This window comes from Gambusia affinis, linkage group LG02 (assembly GCF_019740435.1).
Source record: "Gambusia affinis linkage group LG02, SWU_Gaff_1.0, whole genome shotgun sequence".
Lineage (NCBI taxonomy): Eukaryota > Metazoa > Chordata > Actinopteri > Cyprinodontiformes > Poeciliidae > Gambusia > Gambusia affinis.
Window position 1 is genome coordinate 15,284,177 of NC_057869.1, and position 26,589 is coordinate 15,310,765.

Below are 26,589 nucleotides of genomic sequence, written 5' to 3' on the forward strand. Positions count from 1 at the left end.
GTTTATTCACTAAATGTGTCCAAGGCTTGTGGAAGAAATTCTGCGTGCCTCATCCTTCAGTCTGCTACAAAGGGAATTCAGTCTTGTCCCTGAGCTTGTTTGCTGGTGCGCTATGAATGTGTGATCAGTCGACTGTGAACAGTCCAGAGACCTGCCGCGCTGACCTTGGCTCACAGCCAGCCGCTGTTTCCTGGGTAGCCGTGGCTGCAGACTGGCGCTCTGACAGGCAGGGCTGTGCCCGCTGCCACCGCACGACAACCCCCCTTCTCCCATGTGCCCTGCCCCAATTGATACCCGACCCCACGCGCATCCATCACGACCATATCATGACTTCCCAAGGAGCCACATGCAGCCACACATTCACCTGGGATGCTGCCCAGAGTGTGAAGAAATGACTGTTTAAACAGTGTGGTGAGTGATCGGGGAGCAAGGCGTGAGCTCTGGCCTGCTTGCTGCCATAGTTATCTGACAGTTATTTAGCCAGTAGTGCAAACGCAGCCCCCTGGCTGCCATGACAGGATGCGTTAGTGTCTTAGATAGATGTAGGCCACCAGTGTTTGGAAATGATGAGGGACCTGTGATTGATGATCTAACTGACTCACAGCAGCAAACACAGAGCAGTAAGACTGTTAATGTAGAAAAAACACACAGTGGTGTGGCGTCTTTGTGTTTCAGACACCATGCTGATACACTCTCTGGGTATTTGGTTTTATGTTAAATACCAGGAGAAGTTTTCCTTAGATTATTTGCATTAATCCCTTTTTGCTTTTAGAGATCTCAGAATTGATAAATGATGATGATAGCAAAGCTTTGATTTAATCAATGTAATAATTTAAGCTCACATGTGAAGCTCAAGCTGGTTAAACAGACAAAAAATGGCACTGAAGTGCAATCCGTAATTCAATTTAATCCATGTTATTTTTAACATTGCCTGTTTTTACGAAAAATAAGGAAAGAAAGAATAGTGTAATGACAATAAAATATTTAATTTCAAAGTACAATAACATGTTTAATGCTTCTTCTGAACAGGCCAAAAATAAGATCCACCAAACAATACAGCAAGAAAAATGCAAGCATGAGATTTAATAAACATTATACTCCACTTATTTAGTAACTATCTGTAGCACTACTTAATGAACTGAATGAACTAGATAGCATCTGATATCAGAAGACTAAATTTATCTATCGTCAGTAATCAATCAAACAATACAAAAGAATAACTGCTTTCAATACTAAGTATTTTAAAGAAGAAAAATTAAGAGAACACCACAAGAAACAAAACATACATAGAAACCAAAAAAATAAATAAATACAATATATATACACACACAATACTGTAGTAGATCTTCTATATAGATATGCACAAAGAGTCCCAACTTTCCCCGCTGGTCAGCACATTGTCTGACTGACACACAATTAGAAGTCCATGGTTTGTTTGTCCAGATACTTAAGGGAAAATGTCCAAGCGCAATTAATTTCTGATGAAAAGAGGATGAGTAATGGATTGTGTGTCTATGGAGGGGGAAATACTATGAACCATCAGCCTCCTACCAGACCAGTATGGAGTGAATATCAGGTTCTCCTGGCTCCATCCAGTTGTCAGAAGCTCGCCGTCCTTTAACCCTAAAAAGGGTCACCTGGCCTGTGTTAAAATAAACAAGACCAGTAAATTACCAGTCTGCTAGTTAACTAGACTTGTTTCAGTTATATACAGAAATAAATGTAATTATATCCACAATCAAATCTTTAAGACAAAATAAAGATATCAGTAGTGATGTTACGTGATGAGCCGAGGCTTCGAGGCGTGTGTCGAGTAATGGAGGGGGCGTTTCCGTAAAGCGCGTATCGAGGCTTGCTTCATTTAGGGGAGGAGCCGAAAACGATGACGTCCGAGGCCTCGCTGCCCGGCTGTACCACGTGACTGCTTCGGGAAATGGCTCAGATTTTGTCGCGCGGTTTGACAGCTTTATAAACCCCACAGGCTCCATTCAAAATGTGGGTTGTTGTAGGCGAGTTGCGGTCAGTTGAGAGAGTGGATAGAGTTTTGATAGTTTGGATAGCAGAGTTTGGATAATGGTTATTTAGTTTGAGACAGTTAGTTTGGTGTTTGGAGAGTTTAGGAGAGAGATAGATAGATAGGAGATTTAGGAGCGCAAAGACAGGATAGGAGTAGGATGGAGCCAGCGAGAGGTAAGGTGAACTGAACATTTGCAGATGCATTAGGTTTGCTTATGAGGAACTGTATTTTTCACTGTTTCTTATTTTCTGTAAAGGTGAGGTGTTTATTGTGCACCAAGGAGTTGGGGTACAATAATAACACCTCATCCATGCTAAGACACTACCGTGCCTTGCATGAGAATAGGGAGGAAACTGGAGCTTCACCCAGCCAAGGTATTTCATTACTATACTATATACTATACTATAATCATCGGTCACTGTACCCCAATCTGTACAAACTTGCACTTATTTATTTATGCACCCCGGCATTATCTGTGCCATGTGAGCGTGTCTTTTCAAAGGCTGGAAGTAGTGTCAAAAAAGAGAAATCGTTTGAAACCTAAAACTGTGGAGAAATTGTTGTTTCTTAATAAAAATGAATGAAATCATCCAAGTTACACAAGCATTAGCCTATTCACTACCCCCTCCCTACTTCCACAAGCACTTTCACTGTCCTCTGCCTGATTAAGCTCATGCCATTTTTCTAGAGTCACAGAAAAACATTATTACACAACCTGCCATATCACATGACACTACTATTTTGGGAATAAATACACACAGAGAATACATTCCAACAATATTTTATTGTTCAAACAATATTTAATTGTACACATATGTACACCTTTTGTGAAGTCATTCCCAAGACCCATAATAGACAAAAATTCAATGCATCACATGTGTTAAGATACAGCGGGCTGTGATTGTACACCTGGCCAGTAGGTGGTTTCGTGTGCACATGAAGCCTCAAGAAATGAACCCGTTCTCGAACCAATTGGCTCAAGTGGTACAATGCCTCATGAGGCTTCATCTCACCATCACTAGATATCAGCATTTATCTCATTATCTTAAACGCATATTGAATTTAAAAAGTTAGATCACGTGTTTGATGATCAAACAATTAGCATTTGCTACCACCACCGACATGCCAAACAAACAAAACAACATTTGTGTTCACTACTCACCACTTCCATATATAGTTCAGTGCATGACAACTTCATGGCTCCAAGCTCACTGGGTATTCAGATCTACATGATTTTTTTTATATTGTTAGTTTTAAAAGTGCATAATAAACAGAGATGAACTAATTGTTGTGAAGCACAAACTTGTAGCTCCCTTGTCTCCTCCTCGCACCTGGAGCAGGTCTGATTAACCACTCCAGATGCAGTGATTGGCTGGATGCACCATGTGACTGACTGTCATTCTAACCAATGGGGCACCAAAGGTGGGATTAAGGGCAGTTTTTACCCTGGGTTACATGTCCTAACAGCTAATAGTAATATCATAACATTGTCGCTATGGATTTTGTAATTAGCTTGACCTTTCCTTTTAAAGGTGAACTTTCACACTTCTTGCTCTACGGTTGTCTGCTGATGATGGCAGACAAGTTTTTTCTTCTGCCTCTGGGTGAACCATGTGATGTGGCTCCTCGTGTTTGTCATATTTTAAAAATATTACATTTCAGTTTTGCCTGTGCTGTATGTTCTCGTCTCTTATTGCAGAGGGTAAAGCTAACGTTTGTTTCTGGCTTTACATGCAAGCCACAAACCGTCTGGATGCCGCACTCAGAGCTTTCCAGTTCCTCTTGTTGCATCCTTCAAAGTTAGGTTTTAGTTAACATTAAGATAATATAGTTTGGATTTTTGGTAATCAATTAAATGCTTCAAAAAACAGCCCAAAAAACCAAAAATGATGATAATTTAACTGTTATACTTTGCAAGAAAATAAACAAGATTATTATGTCGAGTTACTGGTCTGTGTTATGTTTTGCTGTAATTATCTCTAACGTTAAAGAGCAACTAACCCCTAAACCAGGGGTCTCAAACTCCAGTCCTCGAGGGCCGATGTCCTGCGGTTTTTAGATGTGCCACAGGTACAAAACACTGGAATGAAATGGATTAATGACCTCCACCTTGTGTAGATCAGTTCTCCAGAGCCTTAATGACCTACTTATTCTATTCAGGTGTGGTGCAGCAGAGGCTCATCTAAAAATTTCAGGACTGCGGCCCTCCAGGACTGGAGTCTCAAACCCCTGCCCTAAATTGTCTAAATAGGTTTTTTTTAGGTTTCATTCTTCATGTTTCTGTGCAAATTTTGATGTTACAGTGTAAATTTGTTTAGTTCTGTAATATTTTGCCTAAAACCATCAAAAATGTTAAAACTCTCCCAGAAACATAAGGATAGACCCATAAGAATCCTATTTAGAGAGTTTATCACAAAAAAAAAGTTAATTTAGAGGTTAATAGGATGACAACTTAAGCCAAACTTTACAAACATCTGGTCTGTAATGTACATAGTCTCCTTGGTCAATTAATAATTTGTGCTGCACTGAAAACAAAATACTTTTAAACACTCAAATGTCGACTCATTGGTTCTCCCTCAAGAGGAGAAAATCATTTCATCTGTGAAGCTTAAAATATATTTTGAACCAAAACATGCAACACTTTGCAACACTCCCATTGATGAATCCTTGGTGTGCCAATCTCAAGTATAGTTGCTCAGTACATCAGTCTTATCTGAAGTGCGATTTTTACAAATTTGCTTGACCAACTGGGCTTATTTCCATGAAACCCATCCTTCTGGTAATAAAATCTGATTCCTTTGAAGGAAAATGAAATAGGGGTTCTCCTTCTAATTTAATTCACAAAACTCGCTCGTTGTTTTGCAGTCGAAAAGATTAAATGTTTTTCCACTTCCTTCTTTCAGCGGCGTGTGCGCGAGTCTTTGTGGATGTGTGTGTATTAGTTTGCTTGAGCTTCTCACGGGGCTGTTGTTGTTATTGAGTCGGTTCATGGCGTGATTAACAGAGTGTGCAGGCTGGCAGGAGCACAATAGGGAATCCCTCGACGCAGCACAACACTTCGCTGCCTTTGAAATTACTCCATCACCATCCACTCACAAAAAAAAGATGGATAATAAGATTTACGGTACTTCTTCTTCTTCTTCTTCTTTTTTTTTTACCGTATGTTGAATGCAAAGACTACGAGTTGGTGGGGGGAAAAAAAGAGCTCTATAGAAATGCAAGCGTACGCTGCTTGGTCCGTCTGGTGAAAGTTAATGTAGTTTTGGAAGATGCGTTCGACTGGAGGATTTTCACAGGGCTTGGGATTAACTCTGTAACGAAGCATCTTTTATTACATGGGACCCCAAGTTCTCCAAGACCACACTGTGACCGATAGTTAGACCTAAGCCCCAGATGCTGATAACTGTCATGAAAAGGCTGCGTGAAACTGCAGGAGAAAAAGGCAATTTTTATAAGCTGCAGGTGTCAGGAAACATCGTCTGTGTTTTCCCCCTTCCTGTAAACAACAGAGTCTCATGATACGCTTAGAAGGTAGCACAAATACGCAGGGCTCAAATACAGGTTTGGGTAATCGGGATCGTTTTGCTCTTAATAAACTGATGGATGAAGAAGAAACAGTAAAGCAGTAAAATAAGGTTTTCATTAAATAAATATTAAATTCTTAATAAAAGTACATGCATATCTTGTACCAAAAAAGTAGAAAGATTATTTTAATAATCGGTTCTTCTGAGGAATAATCGGATATTTAAAAAATGACACATTCTGCAGGTTTTAAACCTTTTTATGCAACTGTAGCAGTACCAAAGATGCAAATAATTAAATTCATTTTTTAAATGAGAATGTAAACATTATGTTGCAAAAAATGGGATAACAGCTTTTCCTTAGTGTTGATTATTTGTAGCAATGGAGGCATTTGCTGGTAAAATTCCTTCAACAATGTGAAAATCTCAGTGTTTTGTGCTAATCTGTTTGTTTTTGGATTAATCAATTAATAACTGGATGGCAGAAGGTGCTTAATTGGAGATTTTTCAGAGAATCGAAGCCAGTTGAAGCTAGGGTTATTGAATTATCTGCTGATTATTTCAATAATTGATTCATCACAATTAATCCAATTAATCTTTTCAGGCCTACAGAAAAGTGATAATCTGTCATCAGAGCATATGAAATGCACCAATAAAATATATTTGACATCCTTTACCATTTTGGTTTTCTACTAGAAAACTAAAGTCACGGTAAATATGCCAGACACACAAAGATAAAAACTTAATCTTTAGTGTTGATTGTTTTATTGTCTTTATTATCGTTTATTTAGATTGAATAATCTCAAATAAAATACATAAAATAAATGTGTCGAATGTCTCTAAGATGAGCTGTAACCAGCTAATCCGAATATTTAAATTTTTTCTGGAGGATCATCCAGATTGCTTATTGACATTAATGACCAGATGTGTTCTCCTTTTGCTGCTCACTGAAGTTTCTAAATATTGTGAATAATACTCTGATCTCCTCCTCCAGGGTTTTGCAGACAGCCCTCATTACGGCGATCATATGAGTGACAGCCGATTAGTGTCCCATGAAGAATTGTCCCCAACACCTTTTATGAACTCCAACATAATTGGTAAGTAAGCAACTCCTCTTAAATCAGCCCTCACATGCCCTTTGGTGTTAGACTGTAAAAAAATGGGTCTGACTGATGTGCAAGACGCACGATGCATCTGGAGGTTGAAATGCTGAAAGCCTTGCTTGGATACTAGAGAGTATTTACCCCTCTCTCTCTTTTCCTCATCTCCCTCTCCCTCCTTCTGTGATGACCCTCCCCCAGGGTAGGAGTCACAGCATCAGTCTAGCTTTCCGTCAGACGAAGAAGCTCTGTCCGAAACATGAAATTTGCCATCAGCTTCCGCTGTGTGTAGGGTTAATAGTACATTTAAACACCTTCATTTTATATCATTTCTGATATTCAGTAAAGGTTTCAGGTTTAAATGCTGCATGTAGCACCATCTAATTTTATTTTATAAATGCGATTATAAATTAGATTTTTTTTTTTTTTACATATTATGTAGTTTTAACATTGTTTCTGTTCGATGCTGCCAAACCTTTCATCAAAACGGCCATCATGTTCCATTCACCAGCTTGTCGATAACGTGCTTTTTCAACCTCAACATATTTTCTTTTTTTAGCTCTGATCAAAATCATTTGCCAGCTTCTCCCCTTCCTTGCACTTTGTTACTGATTGGCAACATGCGCTGACATTACAGCAATTAAAAGCTGTATGTTAGTGGGTGTCCAGCATCATTGTGATGTGCAACCACTTGACACTCTTATGGCTAACTATGTCTCAGCTCATTGTCCGATGGCCCTAAAGACTGGTTTCCAAGCACAGTGATTAGTTCACAAATGGCTGCTGCTGAATTGAACTAAAATATTATCTCTCTTGTAATTGGTCACGTGGCTGCTTCAGCTGTGCCTCTAATATGCTCGACAGCAGCAGGTTATGGATGCGATCTGTTGCTGCGATATGTCAGTTCTCGACAGCATGATTGTAAACTTTGCATTGCCGTTTCTTATCTCAGGCTCAGAAGTCTGCAGTCTTATTGAATTGTTTTCCAGAGTAAGATCCGAGACTTGCATAAATCACGTTTTTTTTTTCCCTTCTCTGTTCTCATTAAGTTAAGCCTGAAAGGTTATTTCTCAGCAGTGCTTCTGGCAGCACAGCCATGCAGTATAAAGATGCCTTTATACTGGTTGGTAGGTTGTATTTCAAGCAGCAGTTTTTGTTACCGCAGAAGAAGTGAAACTTTCATTTAGTGGGTCCTTTTTTAAACTTTTAAAGTAATTGCTTCAAATCTGAAAGCATCGGTGTGTGTTGTAGACTTTACTGGAGCGAGCTGTTGATTCAGATGTTTGTCAGCCCGCTTACCACATTCAGGATCAATTATTCAGGAAAAAATAAAGGAGCTTTGGAAAATGTCCACTGACAGGCAAAACTGAGGCTGGTGACGCAAACCTCTTAGGGATACTTCATACTTCCTGCCTCTTATTCAGAGTATCCTTCCTGATTGGAAGTCCCCTATGCAAACCTAAAAGACTGGTCTACGTAATGTGAAGTTTATCAGCCTGCTACATCATAAATGGCCTTTGTCTTTAAAAATACAACTTTAAGTGGAAAATTCCTCTTGAATAACAACCTGATGTGATTTTGTAATTGTTTTAGCCATTTCTTACTTCTTGTTCACTACATAGAAGTTACAGGCAATGGATAATTAGCTTATAGGGATCTGTGGAGTTCCAAAATTAAAGTGTTTTTTTTGGATTATGTTATGCATAGTGTGCATTAAAAGCTTATGAGGAGAGATTCTTTTAATTCAGAGCTGAGTACCCATCGGTGACAACGGTCTCTCAGCAGGCCTGGAATTAAGAACAAATTATGAATTTTTTCTCCACCTGTATTTGCCACAAGCCTCTTACTGGTTTGCTCTGTGTAAAAGCTGCAAACTACCTGGTAGGGGGCAGCCTCAATGTCCATGTACACAGAACATCACAAGCAGTCTTAGTCACCGCCACATGAAACTCTGTGACTCAGCTGGTCGTAACAACGATAGACATGCTACTCTTGATGCCTTAGAGCTGTTCTCAAGGGGATTTGCAACAGGTTTTGTATATTTATAGTCAGTCATCACACATGTACTCACACTATCTAATTGTGAGTGATTCACCAGTTGTTCTTCTTAAAGGACTGGGACATTTCTAAGGGCTGTAACTCGCAGAATGGTGACGTTATGCTAGAAATAATATTTTTGGATCCAGCAGAAATGTAAGGAATTTCAAGATTGTGTCCATTTATGCATCAAAACATTTGTCTCATTCTTTTATCGGATTTTTAGTTAGCTTAGAAAGGCTGAAAATTGTGAGTTTTCCTTTTTGACGCTTTGGGAATAAAATGTCTTGACTTGCTGATCACAGACGAGAACAAATCAGGGGATAATTAGCTCTCTAGCTGATTAATTGGTGGATATCTAGTAATTATTAATATTAATATTATCCTGTCAAAATAAGTAACATTTACTGCTCGGGCGCATTAATTGACAGCCAAACAGTTGATTCCCAACTTAGAACCATTCTTCTTTTGTTTGGTCCATCAGTCCTCTTCCATATAAACCTTTAGCCCTGTAATGCCCCAGTTAAGTGGAACAAAAGCACAAGATTTAATTCGAATAGAGTCATTGCCTGTGTTGTATATTATAAGTCAGAGGACAGAAAATTGTAAAAGTAGTTTTATCAGTTTTTCACTTGAGGTCTTCTGTAGGTCCTAGTGGGTGTTTGGCCTCGATTTCCTTGTTCTAATTATTTAGCCACAGGGATGGCCAAGTGTTCGTAGCACTGACAAGAAATGGTTACATCTGATTACCCGCTGAGAGTTTTTTCTGGTGGTGTCAGCTTGAAATGGGGAAGTCAGTGGGGAAGGCTCATTTCAGGCAATCTGGGCAATTACCTCAGGCAATGAGCTACACCTGACAGAGCTGCTCATTTAACTCATTTATATTGTGAGCGTAACCCACTGCTTGCAGCTTATGCCATTAGATTTCTGTTTTTTTACTCAAGATCAGGGACAATTTGATTTTAAAGTTGTTATGTAGGACTGAAGTGGCTCTAAGTTATTGTTAGTAACAGGTGTGATTAGACTGTATAGAAAATAAGAAGACAGTAAATTAGTTAGAGTCTCTAAGACTCTCCAAGTCTAAAGTAAGAGTTAACTTTTCAATTCAACATCTGCACATCTAGACCTCTAGACTGTCTCTTTATTATTTGTCACTTCTAATAGGGCTGGGCAAGCAATTGATATTATCGATTAATACAATTTTTTGGCTTTGAAGGATTTAATTTTTGGAAATTTGGATTCCCCCCCCCAATGGACCCATTGTGTTTTTGTACTGTATTTTCCAGACTATATAGCGCACCATACTATAAGCCACATCTACAAAGTTTTTTCCAAAAACTGGAAAAAGTACAAAAGCCGCTGATATCTCCGCCGCTCTCGGGTTTTTACAAGGTTAATAAATCATTAAGGACGCAGCCCTCCGTCTCCAACGCCGAACCATGGATTCGTTCACGCCGAGCAGCGGCTCTATTTCCCTCTTGTACTACCAGATCGATGGCCTTCAACTTAAAAGCTGCTTTATATGAACTTCTTCGTGTTGTTTTCTTGATGAGGGGGTATGAATTTGAAAACACTTCTCTGCTAGCTTGTTTAAATTAAAATTAGCACGTTCTTCTTTGATTTCCAATTTTGACTTCCAATGATTCACTTCCTGCTAATGAGCCCCCTGGTGGTTGAAGAAAAATCCACAGAAAAGCCGCACCGGGCTGAAAGCCACGCTTTCCCACGCTTTGGGAATACGGCAGTTCACAGTAATGTCAGCATGGACAAAGCCAATTGACGAGCAAGTTTTAGAACTTTTATTTATTTAGACTTTAAATATTAAAGCGAGGCTGCAATTTTTTTAAAGGTTTTATTGGCTCTACTGCCCTTTATTTGATAGTGAATTGACTGGAAAGTGGGTAAAAATTAACAAAAATTTAAAATGAGGAATTTTGAACATCCCTTAAAGTTGTTCTTTACAGATAAGGAATTACTTCATTGTTTTACACATCAGTATGAAATTATTGTCAGTAGCAGGGTTTCGAACCAAATGACTGAGTTTATTTTGAAGAAAACAGCAAGAACCAAGCTGCTCATCCAAGCTCTCAATAACTCATTGATATAACTAAGCATTTTTCTAATTAAAACAGTGTTTTACTTGTGATTTTAAGATGTTCTTCTTGTAGAATTGCATCTTTATTCCACAAATACTTTGACTATATATTCTTGTAATTAAGCAAAAATTCTCGTAGCCTGGCTCTAGTACTCTGTCGGACAACTTACAGAAGGGACAATTGAAGTAAAAGCTACTTTTTTCTGTCATTTGTAATTCAATTCTTTTTTAGAAAAGAATGCAAGAAACAAAACCCCAGTTAAAATCGGAGATCAGTCCTGGTACGAAAAGATCTGAGATTTTATGTGTAATCCATATCGAACAGTTCTTTTTTCTATGATTGAAGCATGCAGGCTATCCATGCTCAAAATCTTCTGCAATAAGATCTGAACAATCCCCCCTTCTTCTTTTGTTTTCCATAAATTCAAATCAACAACTTTATCCTGTATCGTTGTAAAACAAAGCGAGTGCTCATTGGATACTCGCTGCTTAGCTCGAGAGTTTTTCACATCCGTTTTCTCCTGCCATGTGCCTCAGGGCGTGACATCACAACTGCTGAGTCATTGTTTAATACTCACGTTTCTCTGTCCTGCTTCATATCTACGGTTCATACGGCTTTAGTCTTGCATAAAAGCTAATGAGCTTATAGCGGTGTCATCGACGCATGCACACAGTCACATGCAGATGCCCTGTAGACAAACACGTGTGACCTTAAGAAGACTACCTGACTGGCATAGCTTAATTTAGAAGCTGACTCATTAAAGTTTGTCACAGCCACTGATTTACATTGGACCTTACAAACTGTGACTATATTTGTAGTTTCAAAGAGTCCATGTTTTAGTTTATTACACCAATGATAATGAACAACAGGAACCACTGTATGTAGTAGGCCTTTTCTGTCTCTTTTAGGGCAATAACTGCAAATTATGCATAAACACAAAGGGTTTTTGCTTCCCGAGGCACTTCAGTGCAGTACAGTACAGTGCAGCAGGATTCCTCGGCTGATGATGCTGCTTTACTGAGCTGATTTATTTTTGACTGCTATTTATCAAATACTTCCAATGTGTGCTGATGTGCTGGTTCATGTAAACAATAAACTGAGTCTACAGAAAAGCGCTGGGAACATTAGGACAGGAAAAGTAAATCTAAGTTTAGACTGTTTTTATGTAGGTAGAGTTTGAAATTTAATATGCATAAAAATGTCAGCTGAAGTATCTTATCTTTAAAGAGTAAACTGACAGCTGCTCTTTTTAATAGTTGTATTATAATACACGGCACAGTGTAGCTGTGTCCTGTCTGGTCTCAAAGATTTGCACCAATTCCTATAAATATATTTACATTTACTTACAGGAAAGCCTACCTACCCTACAATTTGTGTTTGCAAAAATGGAATTTCTTCATATGAAACATTTGTGTCTGTGGCGTTTTCTTTTAAAAGTAATAAAAACAAAAAGACATTGATTCTGCGTTGTGCACAGGCCAGCCCTTTGCAGATTCCCCTCTCTCCTTTTTCTTTTCCACTTAATTGATCCCCAAAGCTCTGCACGAGGTGTCAAATCCCACATCATACTGGCATCCCCAGTGTGTTTTTACTGGGGCAGGTGTCATCTGCTAATGCTTTGTCTCCTGGGAGAACATCCCCAGACCCAGGCTGTGATTACAGCCAGGTGCTGTTCAGGTGTGCACTCAGTTTGCAGAGCAGCGTGGGTCACAGGTGCTGCCAGCGCTGCATCCTTTTACCTCGCTGCTGTTCATACCCACACACACGGGTACACTCTGCAGGCCTTCAGGACATAATGTAGTGGCAACACATGCTGATAATGTGAGTCTGCAGATTTATACACATTTATCAGGGCTGAAAGGATTAATTGGATGAATCACAATGGATCGGTTATTGAAATAATTACCAACTAATTTAGTAATCAATTGGAGTATACAAAAACGAGCAAGCACAAACTGTACAAAAAAATGTAGACGTTTTTGCATCTAAGATGAAAAAAATATGCTCTTCCCAAACCTCCTCTAGTGGCGTAGTGTTCAGTGCTTCACCTGTTCAGATTTGGTAACAAAAATCTCTTTCTAACAACCTTTTCCTATCCTGTTATTAATCAATCAATCCAAAAAATTAACCAGTTAAATAAATCAGTTGCTGAAAATCCCTTGGACTCGACTTAAGAGTGAAAGAGTTTGGGCTTTCTCCGCTGCTGCTCCTATTCTCTGGAATAATCTGCCTTTCCAGATTAGATATTCCCGCTTATTTTTATTCGTTGGCATTTAATTGAGGCCTGATACTGTAACTTTTCTGTTGTGATGTTTTATTTTCATTTTATTTACTTATTATTATTATTATTATTATTATTATTTATTTTCTATTATGTTTTTTTATTTTTATTTTCATCCACTTATTGTGTTATCGTTCTTGTATTACACTTTGGTGTAGTTTTTAAAGGTACTATATAAATAAATTTGATGTTGACAAAAATAATAACCCTACACAGTATTGACGCCAAGTCCAGCAGAAAAAGCTGAAGAGCTTTTCACATGTAGAAGTATTTTTTTAGCTGCAGATGCATCCTTTGCTACAAATGATCACGCATGCACAAAAGGGATTATTTGGTCATTGCATTAAAATATTTATTTTTCCATTTTAAAGAACAAATTAGTTTGTCTATTTCCATTTTATTATGTGCTTCTAATATTGTATAAATAGGCCAAGTGGTTAATAAAAATAATAGGCCTGTCAGTCACAATAACAAATTCTGCTGGACGATTAATTGTCCCACAAGTTGATGCGATAAACAATAATGTTGTCATTTTGAGACCAATATTTCATGGTAATAATCAATAATGCAAAAACAAATTCTCAAAGATTAATAAACTTAAATTCTGATGAACATTTAACACTGGAACTGGAAGACATTTTAATTATCCAAAATAAATAAACAAAACAACAGGAAAGAAACAAATAAAATGAATTATAAAGTCTCTGTAAACAAAATTGTATAAAAAAAAAAAAAAAAAAAAAGAAGAAAAGGGCTAGTTGAGACCAAAACACCAGACTGAAGATTTTTCCAGTCCAGTTTTTGGTAGGAAGACAGAAAAGAGAAAAATAATAAATCATGCAAATGATAATTATTGAGCTTGTTTTAATTTATCATGCGATTAATGGATTTATTGTGACAAGCCTATTTACCAATTGTTTCTGTCTGATTAAAGGGTCAAAATAATCAATAGAATAATGGATTACTAAGATAATTAGTATATTATACATACATATATACATATATATATGTGTGTGTGTGTGTTTATAGTGTACAGACAGGCACAATGTAAGATGGGATGTGTGCTGAGCAAATGAGATGTATGCAGCACCGTTTAGTTGCAGTAGCTGTTCATTATGCAGAGCTGCTGGGTGTGCTTATCTGTTACTGTGGTCAGTGAAGCGTGAAGAGCTGAAGATGAGCTGAAAGGGCGAAAATCCCATTTCTCCTTCCCCATGCTGCCCATGCTTCTCACACCCCGCACCGCCTCCATGCTTCCCTCAGCCCGTCTCGGCCCCGCCCCGCCCCTGCCTCCCGTCCTCAGGTCCTGGCTCCCAGCGTGAGGCTGGCGAGGCTGACCAGCTGTAGAGGATCAGCTGTATACTGAGTAATACCCCAAGGGCCGCCTTTCTAAAGAGGATGGAGGAGCAGCAGTGGTATAGCCAAGTTATGATGACATAACCAGTCTTTCAGGAAGCAGCTGCAAGGATCAGAGAACCATACTCTATAAAATATTATAATAATTGGAAAATGCAGCTTGTTTGAGTTTCTTCTCAATATACTTTTAAACTTTTCTAAAGGATAGTTGGATTCCCTGGGAAAGGTCAGCCATCTTTGTTAGATTTTTGTAGGTAGTTGCATATATATATGTCGGAAGATGTTAGAAGAAGAGTTTAATTTCTTTTTTCAAAGAACTTTTCTGCTGATGAGGCTTATAAAAAAGTTCAGTTAAACTTAATATCTGCTACAGAGACAGGCTGTGCTTCTACCTCCAGAAGCCACCTCTTTCTTCCTCTTACCCTCCCTGTCTCCTCCCTCGCTTCATGCTGCCTGCAGCTGCGGCCAGTGTTACTGCTGGAGCTCATATAATACAAGTTCAACACTAACAGAGAATTATTCATAGCTCAGATTAGCAGTGGACTCTGTATTTTTTAAATTTAGCCTAGCATTTTTGGATGCTCTTCCCATATTAACAGTTTATTTTGCATATAGATTAAAAGATTTTAAAAATACTTGAGTACATCTGCTATCCACAGATCATTAAAGTTAGTCTTTCAGTGGGTTTATTAAATTATATTATTATTGAACTGTTCTGTAGTTTCAGAATTTTGTTTGTCAGAAAATTTGATTGCATGAGACCAATACTAGATGGTTTTAAATACACAAAGCCTAATCTGGTCTGCACAAACATGGGGAAGGAGATGGTCAATGATACGCTCCACAAGCACAGTAAGTCATAAAAGTTAATTACTGGACTCTGATTGTTTAGAGTCCAGGCATATAAATGGAAAGTTGAATGGAAGGAAAAAGTCTGGTGCTGTCATGATGGGGTTGGTACAACACAGAAATGATAAATAAACACTAGTAACCTATAGAGGAATCTAGGCTGCCATCTTGTTTGACAAACATGTTTTGTAGCTTCTATTTATTCACCAAATATAACGGTCAGGCTGAGATTTATTTTCTTTTTTCATGACAACAATAAAGCCATAATGTTACTAAGATATTATCGCAGTACGAGAATAAAATCATAGGACATTAAGGTCAAAGTAATACAGGAATCAAGTTTTAATATTACCAGAATAAAGTCATAATATTAGGAGAATTAAGTAGTAATTTTATAAGAACGCCAACACAAAAAGATTCAAACCTTTTTCTTATTAAAACTACTTTTTTCCTCATTATTTTAAGATGTTCTTCTAGTAAAATTGCATCTTTAATCTGCTAATATTATGACTTTATCCTGGCAATAGTACAACTGTATTCCTGTATTATTTTGACTTTATTATCCACTTTATTCACACTTGAAAGAATGATTAAAGTAAAAGCCACTTTTTGAAAAATGTTTGTTTGTAATTTCTTTTTTCTTTCTTTCTTTTTATGGTTTTTTTTTATTTTTTAAATTGAAAGCATTATTTTTTTTATTTAATTAAAGTCAGAAATTGTATCTGTTATGAAGAAAATCTGATTTAAGACAAATCCAGCTCAGACAAAGTGGGATGATAAATTAATGGTTAGACGCTCCCTCAAATATTTTTTAAACATCGCTGAAGCTCCACCTTTAAAAGGTGGCAACGACGTCCTCACCTCAGTCTGTCCAAGACAAAAAACTTGGACAGGAGGAATTTTGTAAAGTTTACTCTGTGATACACCAAATACAGTCTAGTCCAGTAGTCTTGGTGAACTTTCTTTCCCAGTACTCTCCGACTCCCACAGCCACCACTGCTTGTCCTCCTGTGTACATGCTGGGTGTACTGGCAAGCAAAATACGAGATAATGTTCCCCTCCCCTCTCTTTGCTCTGTAGTGGATTGTGATTGGATAATGAAATGCAAACATTTGTTTCGCCTTTACTCCCACTTGACAATGCCTGACATGTTCTCCTACGCTGGCACAGCCCCGACAGTGTAAAGTGTGGGAAGTGAAGAGAGAAGCACGTCTCTGTGAGACTTTAATGCCAAGGATATGGGGGTGGTTAGGTAGATTTTTCCATTTTTTTCTTTTTTTTATCAACTTAAAACCAGCAAGACTGTCTTCAATGGTTGCTCTAGTTTTTACTCTCCCACTGTGCCATCCCCACATAGAGAGATCATCAAAAGTTTCCCCCCTTCTGGCTGGTTGGATGTTTTATTTAGTGGAGCCTTGTGCTCTTAAACTCCAGAGCGCTCAGGGTTTGTGGGGGATTTTGTGTAAGAAAATATGCCCACAGTGCTGTGAGTCGAATCAGCATTCCTAACCCATGTGTGCATCCTTCCTCGTCCTTCACCTCTCTTTAGCTCTCCGTTGTTTTGCTGTTCAACAGTTGTTTGGCATCTAATACCAAACATCGACTCATTCTTTGATGTTGCATGCCGTCCTGATTCTAACAGCCAACAGGGAGACATTTCTGCAGCTTGTTAAACACGCTCCGTTTCTTTTCTTCTTCTTCTTTTGCTTCTTCTCTTTCTTCCTTTAAAACAATCTCACATCTTGACAGGGACGATGGCACTGAGCTCGTGAGATGCAGGAGAGCGTGTCACGGCGGCAGCATCCGTTACAGAGCTGGCGCTCGCATGTTGGGAGACGTTATTAGGGAGCTCATCGCCTTTCTCCTCTGAGAGAATGGATGCGTGATTATGAAGTCATCAGCTTTGAACCAGCGTGGCTACAGAGGAGCACCCCTCCTCGCGGGTCCTCGGGGTGCCATTGATTGGTGACCATGTGTTTGTGCCTGATAGACTGTGAAATGGTGTGTTGCTGCACGGCTGTGTCACACCTGCGTCCCACCGAAGTGATTGATTGGTTTGGTCATGTGGAATGTTCCCATCTGGTCCGCAGTAATGCATTTTTTTTCCTCGTTTGTGAATAACAAGCACCGGCGGGAGAGCGGTTGGGATCGGAAAACGGCAAAGGCCAAGCGAAAACATTTTCCCCTGTCCACCTCCCTCGTTTCTTCCCCTCCTTCTTTTTACAGAGTTAGAAAAAATTCAAATAGACCGAGCCGTGGCACCTGATAATCCTGGGAGGGGATAAACACAATCAGGAAATCCACTTTTCCTCCCTCTCTCTCTGTGTGTCTCGCTCTCTCTCTCTCTGTCTCTCTCCCTCTCTCTCTGTCTCCCTCTCCCTCTCTCTCTCTCTGTCTCTCTCTCTCTCCCTCTCTCTCTCTCTCTCTCTCCCTCTCTCTTGCTCTGCCTCTCTCTCTCTCTCTCTCTCTGTCTCTCTCCTGTGTTGCGATGGATTTTAGGAGAAAATAAACAGTTTAGCTCCAGATACTGAAAACCATATTTACCAAAATGTTGGATGTATGTGATTTTGCTGATTGCACCATCTTGTTTTGATTAGTAGCCTGATTTATAAAAGCGGTGGCGTTTATTTCCCCATGAGCCTAATGTGTTATCCTCTTTCTTATTCCTCTGTTCTTCCCAGTTTGATTTCTCTTAATCCCAGTCCCTTGCCTTTAATTGATCTATTCATTTCACCTAATGGCTAATTACACATCAAGCTGCATGAGCAGATACATTCATCATCCTAGTACGTAATAATCAGTGACATTTCAACAAAGAAAAAATAAATAAATATGCAAATAAGAACTCATTAACATTTGCTCTTGCTTTGAATAATGTCACATGCTGAGAGGGCTGTACGCAGAAATTGATGTCGAGCTCAGGGCAGGAGAGCCATGTTTCCTTGGTGTTTTGTTGCTCCGTCGTGCTTCTCTATCCCGCTGTTGTTCCTAATACTGAGCTGCAAACATTCTTCCGAAAGGCAGGGAGGAAGCTGATATGATACAGTGCCCCTCCGCCCCCTTATTTCCTCATCCGCGCCGCTGACCTAACCTGCAACACAGCCAGCTTTTACTTACAGTGGAGAAAAAAGAAAACCCGAGGGGAAGCATCAAACGGCTTTGACAGAGTGGATGTACACAAACTCTCAAAAGGGAAACAAAAGGAGGCATGTTAAAAGGTGTGATGAAAAGGCGAATGAGTGAGTGTACATCTGATGTGTTCCCGTGCCGTCTCTGGTTGCCAGAGGAATGTATTAGTAACCATGGAGCCTGTCTAATTTTACTTCCAACGCAGCCAGACGGGCCGAATCCTGAACTTTATACGGTGGAGATCTCCCTGGTCTTTTCCATGGATTCATAGCTCCCTGTGATTAGGTGCTGAAAACTTTTCTCTTGTTTATGTTTTGCATCCCGTAATGATCTAATTATAGGAGTAATGTTTTGCAGTAATGTGCCATGAATCTCATCAGACTGGAACATAAGCCCCAGACACCAACACCAAACACATAGTTAATCAGAAAAAAAGAGAAACAAGTGAGCTGGTGCATGGTGAAGTGCATTTGGTTTCTACATTAACAGCATACAGCCATTCAGCATCTTGTGTTTGTTTTCACGGTCTTTGCTTTCCTTGGAGCAAGGAAAATACACTCATTTCTTTTGGATGGAAAAATAGGCCCTTGGAATGCATCTGAGAGGCAGTGAATTCACTAATTGGCTACGTTTTGCGGCAGTGGTTTTGAATTGATCCCGGCGGACGGTGAGGTCACCGCCCCTCACATTACCAAAATAAAGAGCTAAACAGAGCATCATGCCGCGCTGTTCTGCTGCTCTTTGATCTGTAAGGATGTGACTCTATGAGGAACTGGCCAGCTTGGCTTTTTATCCGGAAGGATTTCATCTAAAACTGTTGTTGTTAATTCAATGCTGATGGTCAACGAGGCTTTTCTGGACACAATCTTAGCATCTATGCTCTGTTTTCTGTAAAATCTAATTCAAATCAGACCAAAGGCTTTTGATGATCACACATGACATTAATGTGAGGTGATGTGATGGAGCACATCGAACTCAATTTGATTTTGTGCCAAATCAAAAATCTGAACATCCTTAACGGGCCGGTTGTGCCGGAATGTATTGACAGAACCCATTAAGTTGTTAAAATATCAATAATTGTTTCAGCATTCAGTAATTGTTTCTTAAAATTAAATAATATTGACCATCTTTTCACACTGATTTTGTATCACAGATTTTGTGGCGTTAACTTAGAAATATTTGTAAGGATTTTTTACAATTTTTTCACTAATCTATGATTTTAAATGTGACTTGTTATGAATCGCTGCATCAATCACAGACTAAAGCTCGACATTGAGTAAGACTGAGCCAGCAGTCATTGAAACTCAATATTTCTGGCCAATTTTATTTTTTATTTTTTTCCCCCACCAGGGTGTCCTTTTTTGTGGGCTCTAGTGTCCCTTTTTTTTACAGTAGGCTGACAGGAAAGGGGGAAAGACATGCGGCAAATGTCGCCGGGTCCGGGAATCGAACCCGCGACGGCCGCGTCGAGGACTGGGGGCCTCCAAGCGTGGGGCGCGCTACCCTCTACGCCACCGGAGCACGCCCCATTTCTGGCCAATTTTGAGAAAATTATTTCAGTAAAATCAGAAAAAAAATGTGGGGATCTGTTGATTTTTATTTTTTAATTTTTTTTTGTAAATTTTGCAGATTTGTGAAAAATTGGAAGGACTTATTGATGCATTTTAGAGTCCGGAGGGCCACATAAAAATCTTCGGCGGGCCTCGAGTTTGACAAGTGTGATGGAGGGTCGACACGGTGCGAAAATATAAACTCAATACAGAGTAAAGTTCACAACAGTCCATGTCATTTTTGATGCTGCAGGACCATTTTTTAATTGCATAATAAAAAACAAAATCTTATTTCAAAGTCAGATAAACTGACACAGATCCAGAAAATAAGATCTTTAGGCAATAATACTGTGTTATAAACACCAAAAAGAATATTATAAACACAACTTTCTTGTCTATTTCTCAGTGTCAGTTTTGCTCTCAACAGAGTTGTTTCCCACCCAGTTCTATACTTGCTACACATTATATTTAGCTCATAATAAAGTGCTGTTTACATCACTATGACACGCTGGTGAACATGCACTCCGTTCTGCAGAGAGATGCCTCGCAGGCATGCTCACACCTTCACACCTCTGAGTGATATGCTAATTATCAGACTCACAGAGCGTTTTCATCTGAACTCATGGAATCTTCTCCCCTCATGAGATTACATTTTCATTTGAACACGGACATACTAAGTGATGGTAGGCTTCGTACAATTTATGTGATTGATTACGACTGCAGTAATTAAATCGTTTTAATCATGGTAGTTTCTGTATTATCTGCCCATTCCTGATGTTTTAAGGAGGGCGGTGAATTTTACTTTCCGTCAGCGCTCGCTCGCAGTTTAATTAATAGTCGTGTGGCAGAAAAAGGAAAACACATGCTTGGTTCCTCGTAGGGGTGCGCAGAACAAATGGGCCTCTATGAGACGTAATAATAACAATATTAGTGTTGGTCTTGTTGTGATGCTGCGATCTCACGGGTCCGTTCACAGGAGGGAGAACAGAACCAGCCTGTAACATGTGAACGGACACATTCTGCTTTTAGCTCCTCTTCCCTTACAACATAAACAACCTACTCTTAATGAGCTGATTCAAGCCTGAACATTTAAATTGTTTAACATTTAATTTCAAACATTTTGTTTTTGCCAAGCACCGTTTATCATAGTGACCTATATTACAGCAGCTGAGCATCAGACAGGAGACTGTGTCACTGCAAGATATTTTATTCTGCTAATTTAGGCTCTCTGCTTTGGAAGTGACCAACCCAGCAGTACGCTCCACTTGATGTATCACTTTGTTCTACTTTACCACTGCAGCATGAACATACATTTTCCTGAAATTCGTGTGCAGATTTCTGTAAATCTCTGTAAGCAGGCGGATGAAGCAGACAGATTTAAACACCAAATTACAAGAACTTGGCGTGAAAAGCGGAGAGAAACCTTACTGGGCTTTTGTTTCTGCTTCAGTGCTTATTTTCTTTGGTGATCTCCGTGAATGTTTTGGGAATTGGAGCGCTGATGAATCCATTTTTTAAGAGGTTGATTCATGAGAAATTTAGCATGAACAGACTCAGAGTGGTGAGATTCAGCAGTCTGTTTGTCATGCCTTTTTCCCCACCCTGGTATTTATTACAAAGATCTGCACTAACCTAAAGCAGCTGTTAAAAGAAATTATTTTATGGGATTTATTTCATTTGAGAAAACTGTTGAAAAGCTTTCTATTAAAATCAGAATTAAACTAGACAAAGGCTTTATGATTTTTATTTTTGGTTTATTTGAGGTCTTGCAGTTGAACAGATGGTTGCCAGATTTAAAAGTTTTGCATTACTGCAGGTATTAAGTTCTTGAAAGATGTAATGATAAAACATATGAGCTTGCTTGACAAAGAACTCCTCAAGTATAAAGATAGCAAAACAACAACAACAAAAAAATTAAATCCACTTCTTCTTTCGTTCTTGATTATGTATGCACAAGTTTTCTCTGTCCTGTTAGTTCATTTATGTTTGTTAATTTAAATGATAATGTGATAATGTTGTAGTGAAGATGGAGGTCACACCCAGCCGGCTCTAATCTGAGCTAAAAGGAAACCTGGCGCTGCTCTAGCGTTCACTCAGCTCCATCTGAAGTGACGAGCTCCAACCCTAAAGCCAAAGGGATGAGATTAGATTATCTGAAAAGCTAAACTTCTTACCCGGGTTGATTGTGAAAATTAGCAGTGGATAAATTGAAAATGTAGATTTATTTTTTTTTCTTACTGAGAGCCTAACATTAAATCTAAGCAGATATATATATTTATATATATTACTCTGCTGTGATGGAAGTCCAAAAGACAAAGTTGAGTCTTACAGTTAAGCCTAAACTAATTTATGTCAATGGCATTTAGATTTAAAGTGATGTTCGGTCAAGCAGTAAGTTTGTTTCTGTTCGAAAATGAAACGATCGTAAAACAAAATATTTATCTGAGAATCAGTTGTAAAAATGTATGTGTGCTGATTTAAAGATACCAAATAATATGTATCTCAATAATCAATGAAATCCTCAATATCTTTTCTGAACAGCTTTCCGCTTGTTCACAGGTGTTTGTGGCTATTTATGTAGCTCAACTCTTTCATAAAAACTTCTCCTAGTTCCCTAAACAGATTCTGACTCCTGTCTAAAGCCAGTAAAATACTAAATAACTTGTTTTGCACAACCCTTTTTTAGAATATTGAGTCATGTCTTTAATTTAGACTTAAACTGTGCCAAACTAATTTCCCAAATTTTATACAGCCAAGCTTGTTCTTCTTTAACAATGCATTTTTTTAAAAGTTGAGATCTGAACTGCTGCTTTATTGTATTATCTTGTAGTCGATGTCTGTGTTTTCACATCTGTCTGCTTGCTGGGCCTGAAATACAACAGTGTCCATCAATTATTCATGTCAAAACCAGTGTGTGTGACAAAACACATGCTGCCAATGAATATTTAACTCTTGCACTTGAGCAGACCTTGTTTCTAAAGAATAAAAAATTATTCTTACTGGACCACTTTTACATATTAGAGGGAAAGTGAAGAAATTGAAATTCTCGTCACAGGAGACGTTTCATCATCCTGCCATTATAGTGAATGTTGGTGGGAACCGACAACTTAATCCTATTTCCTTTCGCAAGAGCAATGGCTCAGAACAGTATCGCATTATTGTTGGAGGAGAAGCAGCTTTGCCAGTTAAACCATCTTCCCAGATTTCCTCAGCTTCCTGCGTCCCCAGAGACGGTGTGCAGAGATGCAGAACAACTGTCTCCTTCAGGAGTGCTCAGATAAGCACAAGTGGATTCTCTTAGATGTACCTGTGTTCACCTGCGCTGGTGGAAACAGGGCTCAGATCAGTCACTGTGGAACAAAAGATCCAGGCTATGCATGTTTTTTTAACGCACAAAAAAATATATATATTTACTGCGTCCCCAGAGTACACAGAGTTTAGTTCCAGGGTTTGTGTCTGTGCTTGTAATATTTGGAAGTCTGACAAAAAATAATACATGATGGTGTTAAAGTTATTCATCATTCTCCCTGAGGAGCTCTCATTTGTTTATTTGTTTGTTCTTCTAGGGGACTAAAACTGCTGAGTTTGGATGTTGTGATGTGTGTGATTCATGTATATTCTGCACTCAGATTTTTATTTCTCCCCTGACGGCTGCTTGCTATCTTTCCGTTAAGCCGTGCAGACTGGATGTGACACTGATCGAAGGACTCTGACAATTGTTACTCTCTTAATTAATTCACTGAAAACATCCTTTGCCTGCTGACATCGCCATGAGTCATTACACTTCTGCTGAAGGATGAGATTTTTTTTGCATGCATTAGATTATTTTTTGTGTATTTATGCTATACATATATATATATATATATACATGAGAGGTAAAGGAGAAAAAGCAGAGTTCACTTTAATGTGATTTATACATTTGGCAGAAAACTTTCCTGTCAGACTGGGAGATTTGTCTCCAAAGTAAAGAACAGAAATGTGTTATTAAATCCAGATTGGTATCATCTTCTTCTTTCTTTTCAGTTTTTATCAGCTAAAGATCTGATATATGGGAGTAATGGCACAATACTGCACTGGAACTATTTCAATAATTTAAACAGTGAAACTCATTTAGCTACTATTTAGATTGCAGAGTGAAATATTTTGCCGTAATTTTTTTATACTAAATTGAACTGCAAAATTTCGTTTCTCACAAAAGTGGTAAAACACACACAAAGTTTGCAACAGAAATGTTATGTTAAAAATCAATTAGTTAATTAATAGCAATAAACTGAGCTCAATAATTGATATTCTGATGATTAATATTTTTGAAGGAGTTTTCATAATGCTTTTTGTTCACGGTTTCAGTGGTAAGCGCTTCTTTTATTTCTGTTTTATTTATTATTTTTGGTTGTCGTCTTTTATTTTTGGACGTTTTAAAAATCTTCCAATTCCAATGCTGAGCGTTCTTTACAAAATTAAAGTTTATTAGCGTTTGACTGGATGTTTATGCTATTATCAATAAGTCACTTGAAAATCGTCTCAAAAAGAAAAAAGAAAAAAACAATATTATAGTTTATTGGGATAATTATTGGGACAATTTATCCCCCAGTAAAATGTGCTATTGTGACAACAACACAATTACATGCTGTCCAGTAAAACAATAAAGCAAAACAATCCAGAAAAGAGTTTTTATCCAAGGAATATGAGAGAAATGTTCACAGGCGGCAGAGATAACTGCAGCCTTGAGACGGTTGTTGATAAAAGCCCAGATGATGTTGTTCCACTTCGTGAGGTCAAGTCCAAGGTCATCGCCGCTCTGTACCAGGACATTTCAGAGCACTTCATGATTCCCTCTTCTGAAAGGTTTTATAGAGAGCCAGCAGGACCCGGAACCTGCCCACACTGACAGAAGTACTAAAGACCAAGCCTGACCACAATGCTGCCGTTGTGCAAAACCCCATTCAGAGTTTATTTCCATCCTTTGTGTTGTTACAGGTAAAAGTGAAAGGGCTTCGTTTCTTGGCTACGGGAGGGATCCTGGAGCATCTGGCTGCCAGGTAGGTTTCATAGACGAAAACATCATACTACAGTGAAAACTCTTTAAATCAAGTGAGATTTGTACTCCTAGCTGCTGTGGGTTGTCTGTTCAGAGAAAACAACTGAAAGTGGTAAATCTCAGAACAATAAAGTGTGTTGTAAACAAACTCACTGATGAGTCAGATATTGTTGCAGCTCTTCTAATAGAAACTGAGACGTTTGGTGAAAAGGAGTTGCTTTTACGTTACTGCTGCAAACTGGAAGTCATTACTTCTCCCTAATAAATAAAATTTAGTAGAAGAATTAAGCAAAGACATTTCAGGTAAATAATTCGTAGCTTTTTGTTAAGGAGGTGAAAGGCAATCTGTTTAGAATCCCAAAAAATGTCTTGTTTTGAGAGTAAAATCAAATTAACTTAACTTAATCTTCGGCAAACTCAGATACATACTATTGGTAGACAAAAATATGAAAAGAAGGTTGCTAGGATTGCTTTTACGACAAGATCTTCATCTTAAGTAAGAGTTTATAGCTCTAAATCAGCTATAAACTCCCTCAAGCTGCAGGTTATGTGTGATCTTTACAATCTTCTTATTGTTAGTCAAGTTGCCTTGCTTAATATAGTTGAATATTATTGATAATATGAACTAAAGAAGAATTAATTAACTCAAAGCATGAACAGGAAGACAGTTCTAGTGATCTAAAAGTCGCTAGAGGTTGTGATGTTTTTGACAGAAACTAAAATGTTTGACCTTCATTTCAATTTTTCACTTAAGAAAGTTTTTGTTTTTGTAACTTAAGATAACTTGTGTTTACCTAACAGCTCACAGCAACATGAGTTGTATTTAAACATTTGCTTGCTACAGTTGAAGTAATACATAATGTGTTTGTACTTCCTCTCTGAGTTTGTTTGGTCCAGATGGATGAACAGTAAACACAAATTTAATCAGGCTCTCTTCAACTTGTTCTTTTCTTTTTTGTTTGATTTATTTTTTATTTATTTGGTTTGTGTTGTTTTCTCCTACCGTAATAAAACTCGTATATCTGCTGAGTTCTTGGCAGAGCTGGGAGAAGAGAGTGCTGTCCTAATCTGTCGTATATCACTTCACTAAAACTGTTTCTGTTTGGCTTCCTTCCACATCGGGTTTTCTGTGATACATCTGAGAATTTTCTGCCACAGAGTCTCACACAAAACTCAGCTTTTGCACATTTACACTCTTCCAAGCTGTGAAAATTTGACTCCTGGTTTCTCCTCTTCTGTTGCCTGTCTCTCTCTCTCTCTGCGAGGTGAACAACTTGCTGGTAATTGTATTAAATTTTAATTCACAGGAATTTGGAGAGAGATAATCCTCAGGATTTACATTTTGTTCAGCTGGGAGTCCAGCAAATCTGGAGATTCCTCACTATTCTTGAAACAAAGATTTTGTTGAAACCTGTTTTTTTGTTTCTCCTTTTATGTTTGATGTTCCTATTTTTTCACACAATGTTGTGAAAGCAAACGTAAGAATCCTGATCCAATTTTGTCCTGTTTAAACTACAAACTTTATTATATTTATTGGGATTTTTATGGCGTAAAAATCAGTTTTAGATGAAATTTGTGACATCCATTTTATTTTTTCCAGCCCACCAGAGTAAAT

The 26,589-nt window shown here is 38.4% G+C and overlaps 1 protein-coding gene across 11 annotated transcripts in view; it reads left to right on the forward strand.

The window, feature by feature from the left end:
* tcf12 (transcription factor 12) overlaps positions 1 to 26,589 on the forward strand; it is a 90,847-nt gene that overhangs the window by 22,828 nt on the left and 41,430 nt on the right. For all 11 annotated transcript variants that reach the window (XM_044138475.1, XM_044138466.1, XM_044138484.1 and 8 more), the window contains 2 exons: positions 6,533 to 6,635; positions 24,914 to 24,975. In XM_044138475.1, coding sequence (XP_043994410.1) covers positions 6,533 to 6,635; positions 24,914 to 24,975 — 165 coding nt within the window. The remainder of the gene's footprint in view (positions 1 to 6,532; positions 6,636 to 24,913; positions 24,976 to 26,589) is intronic.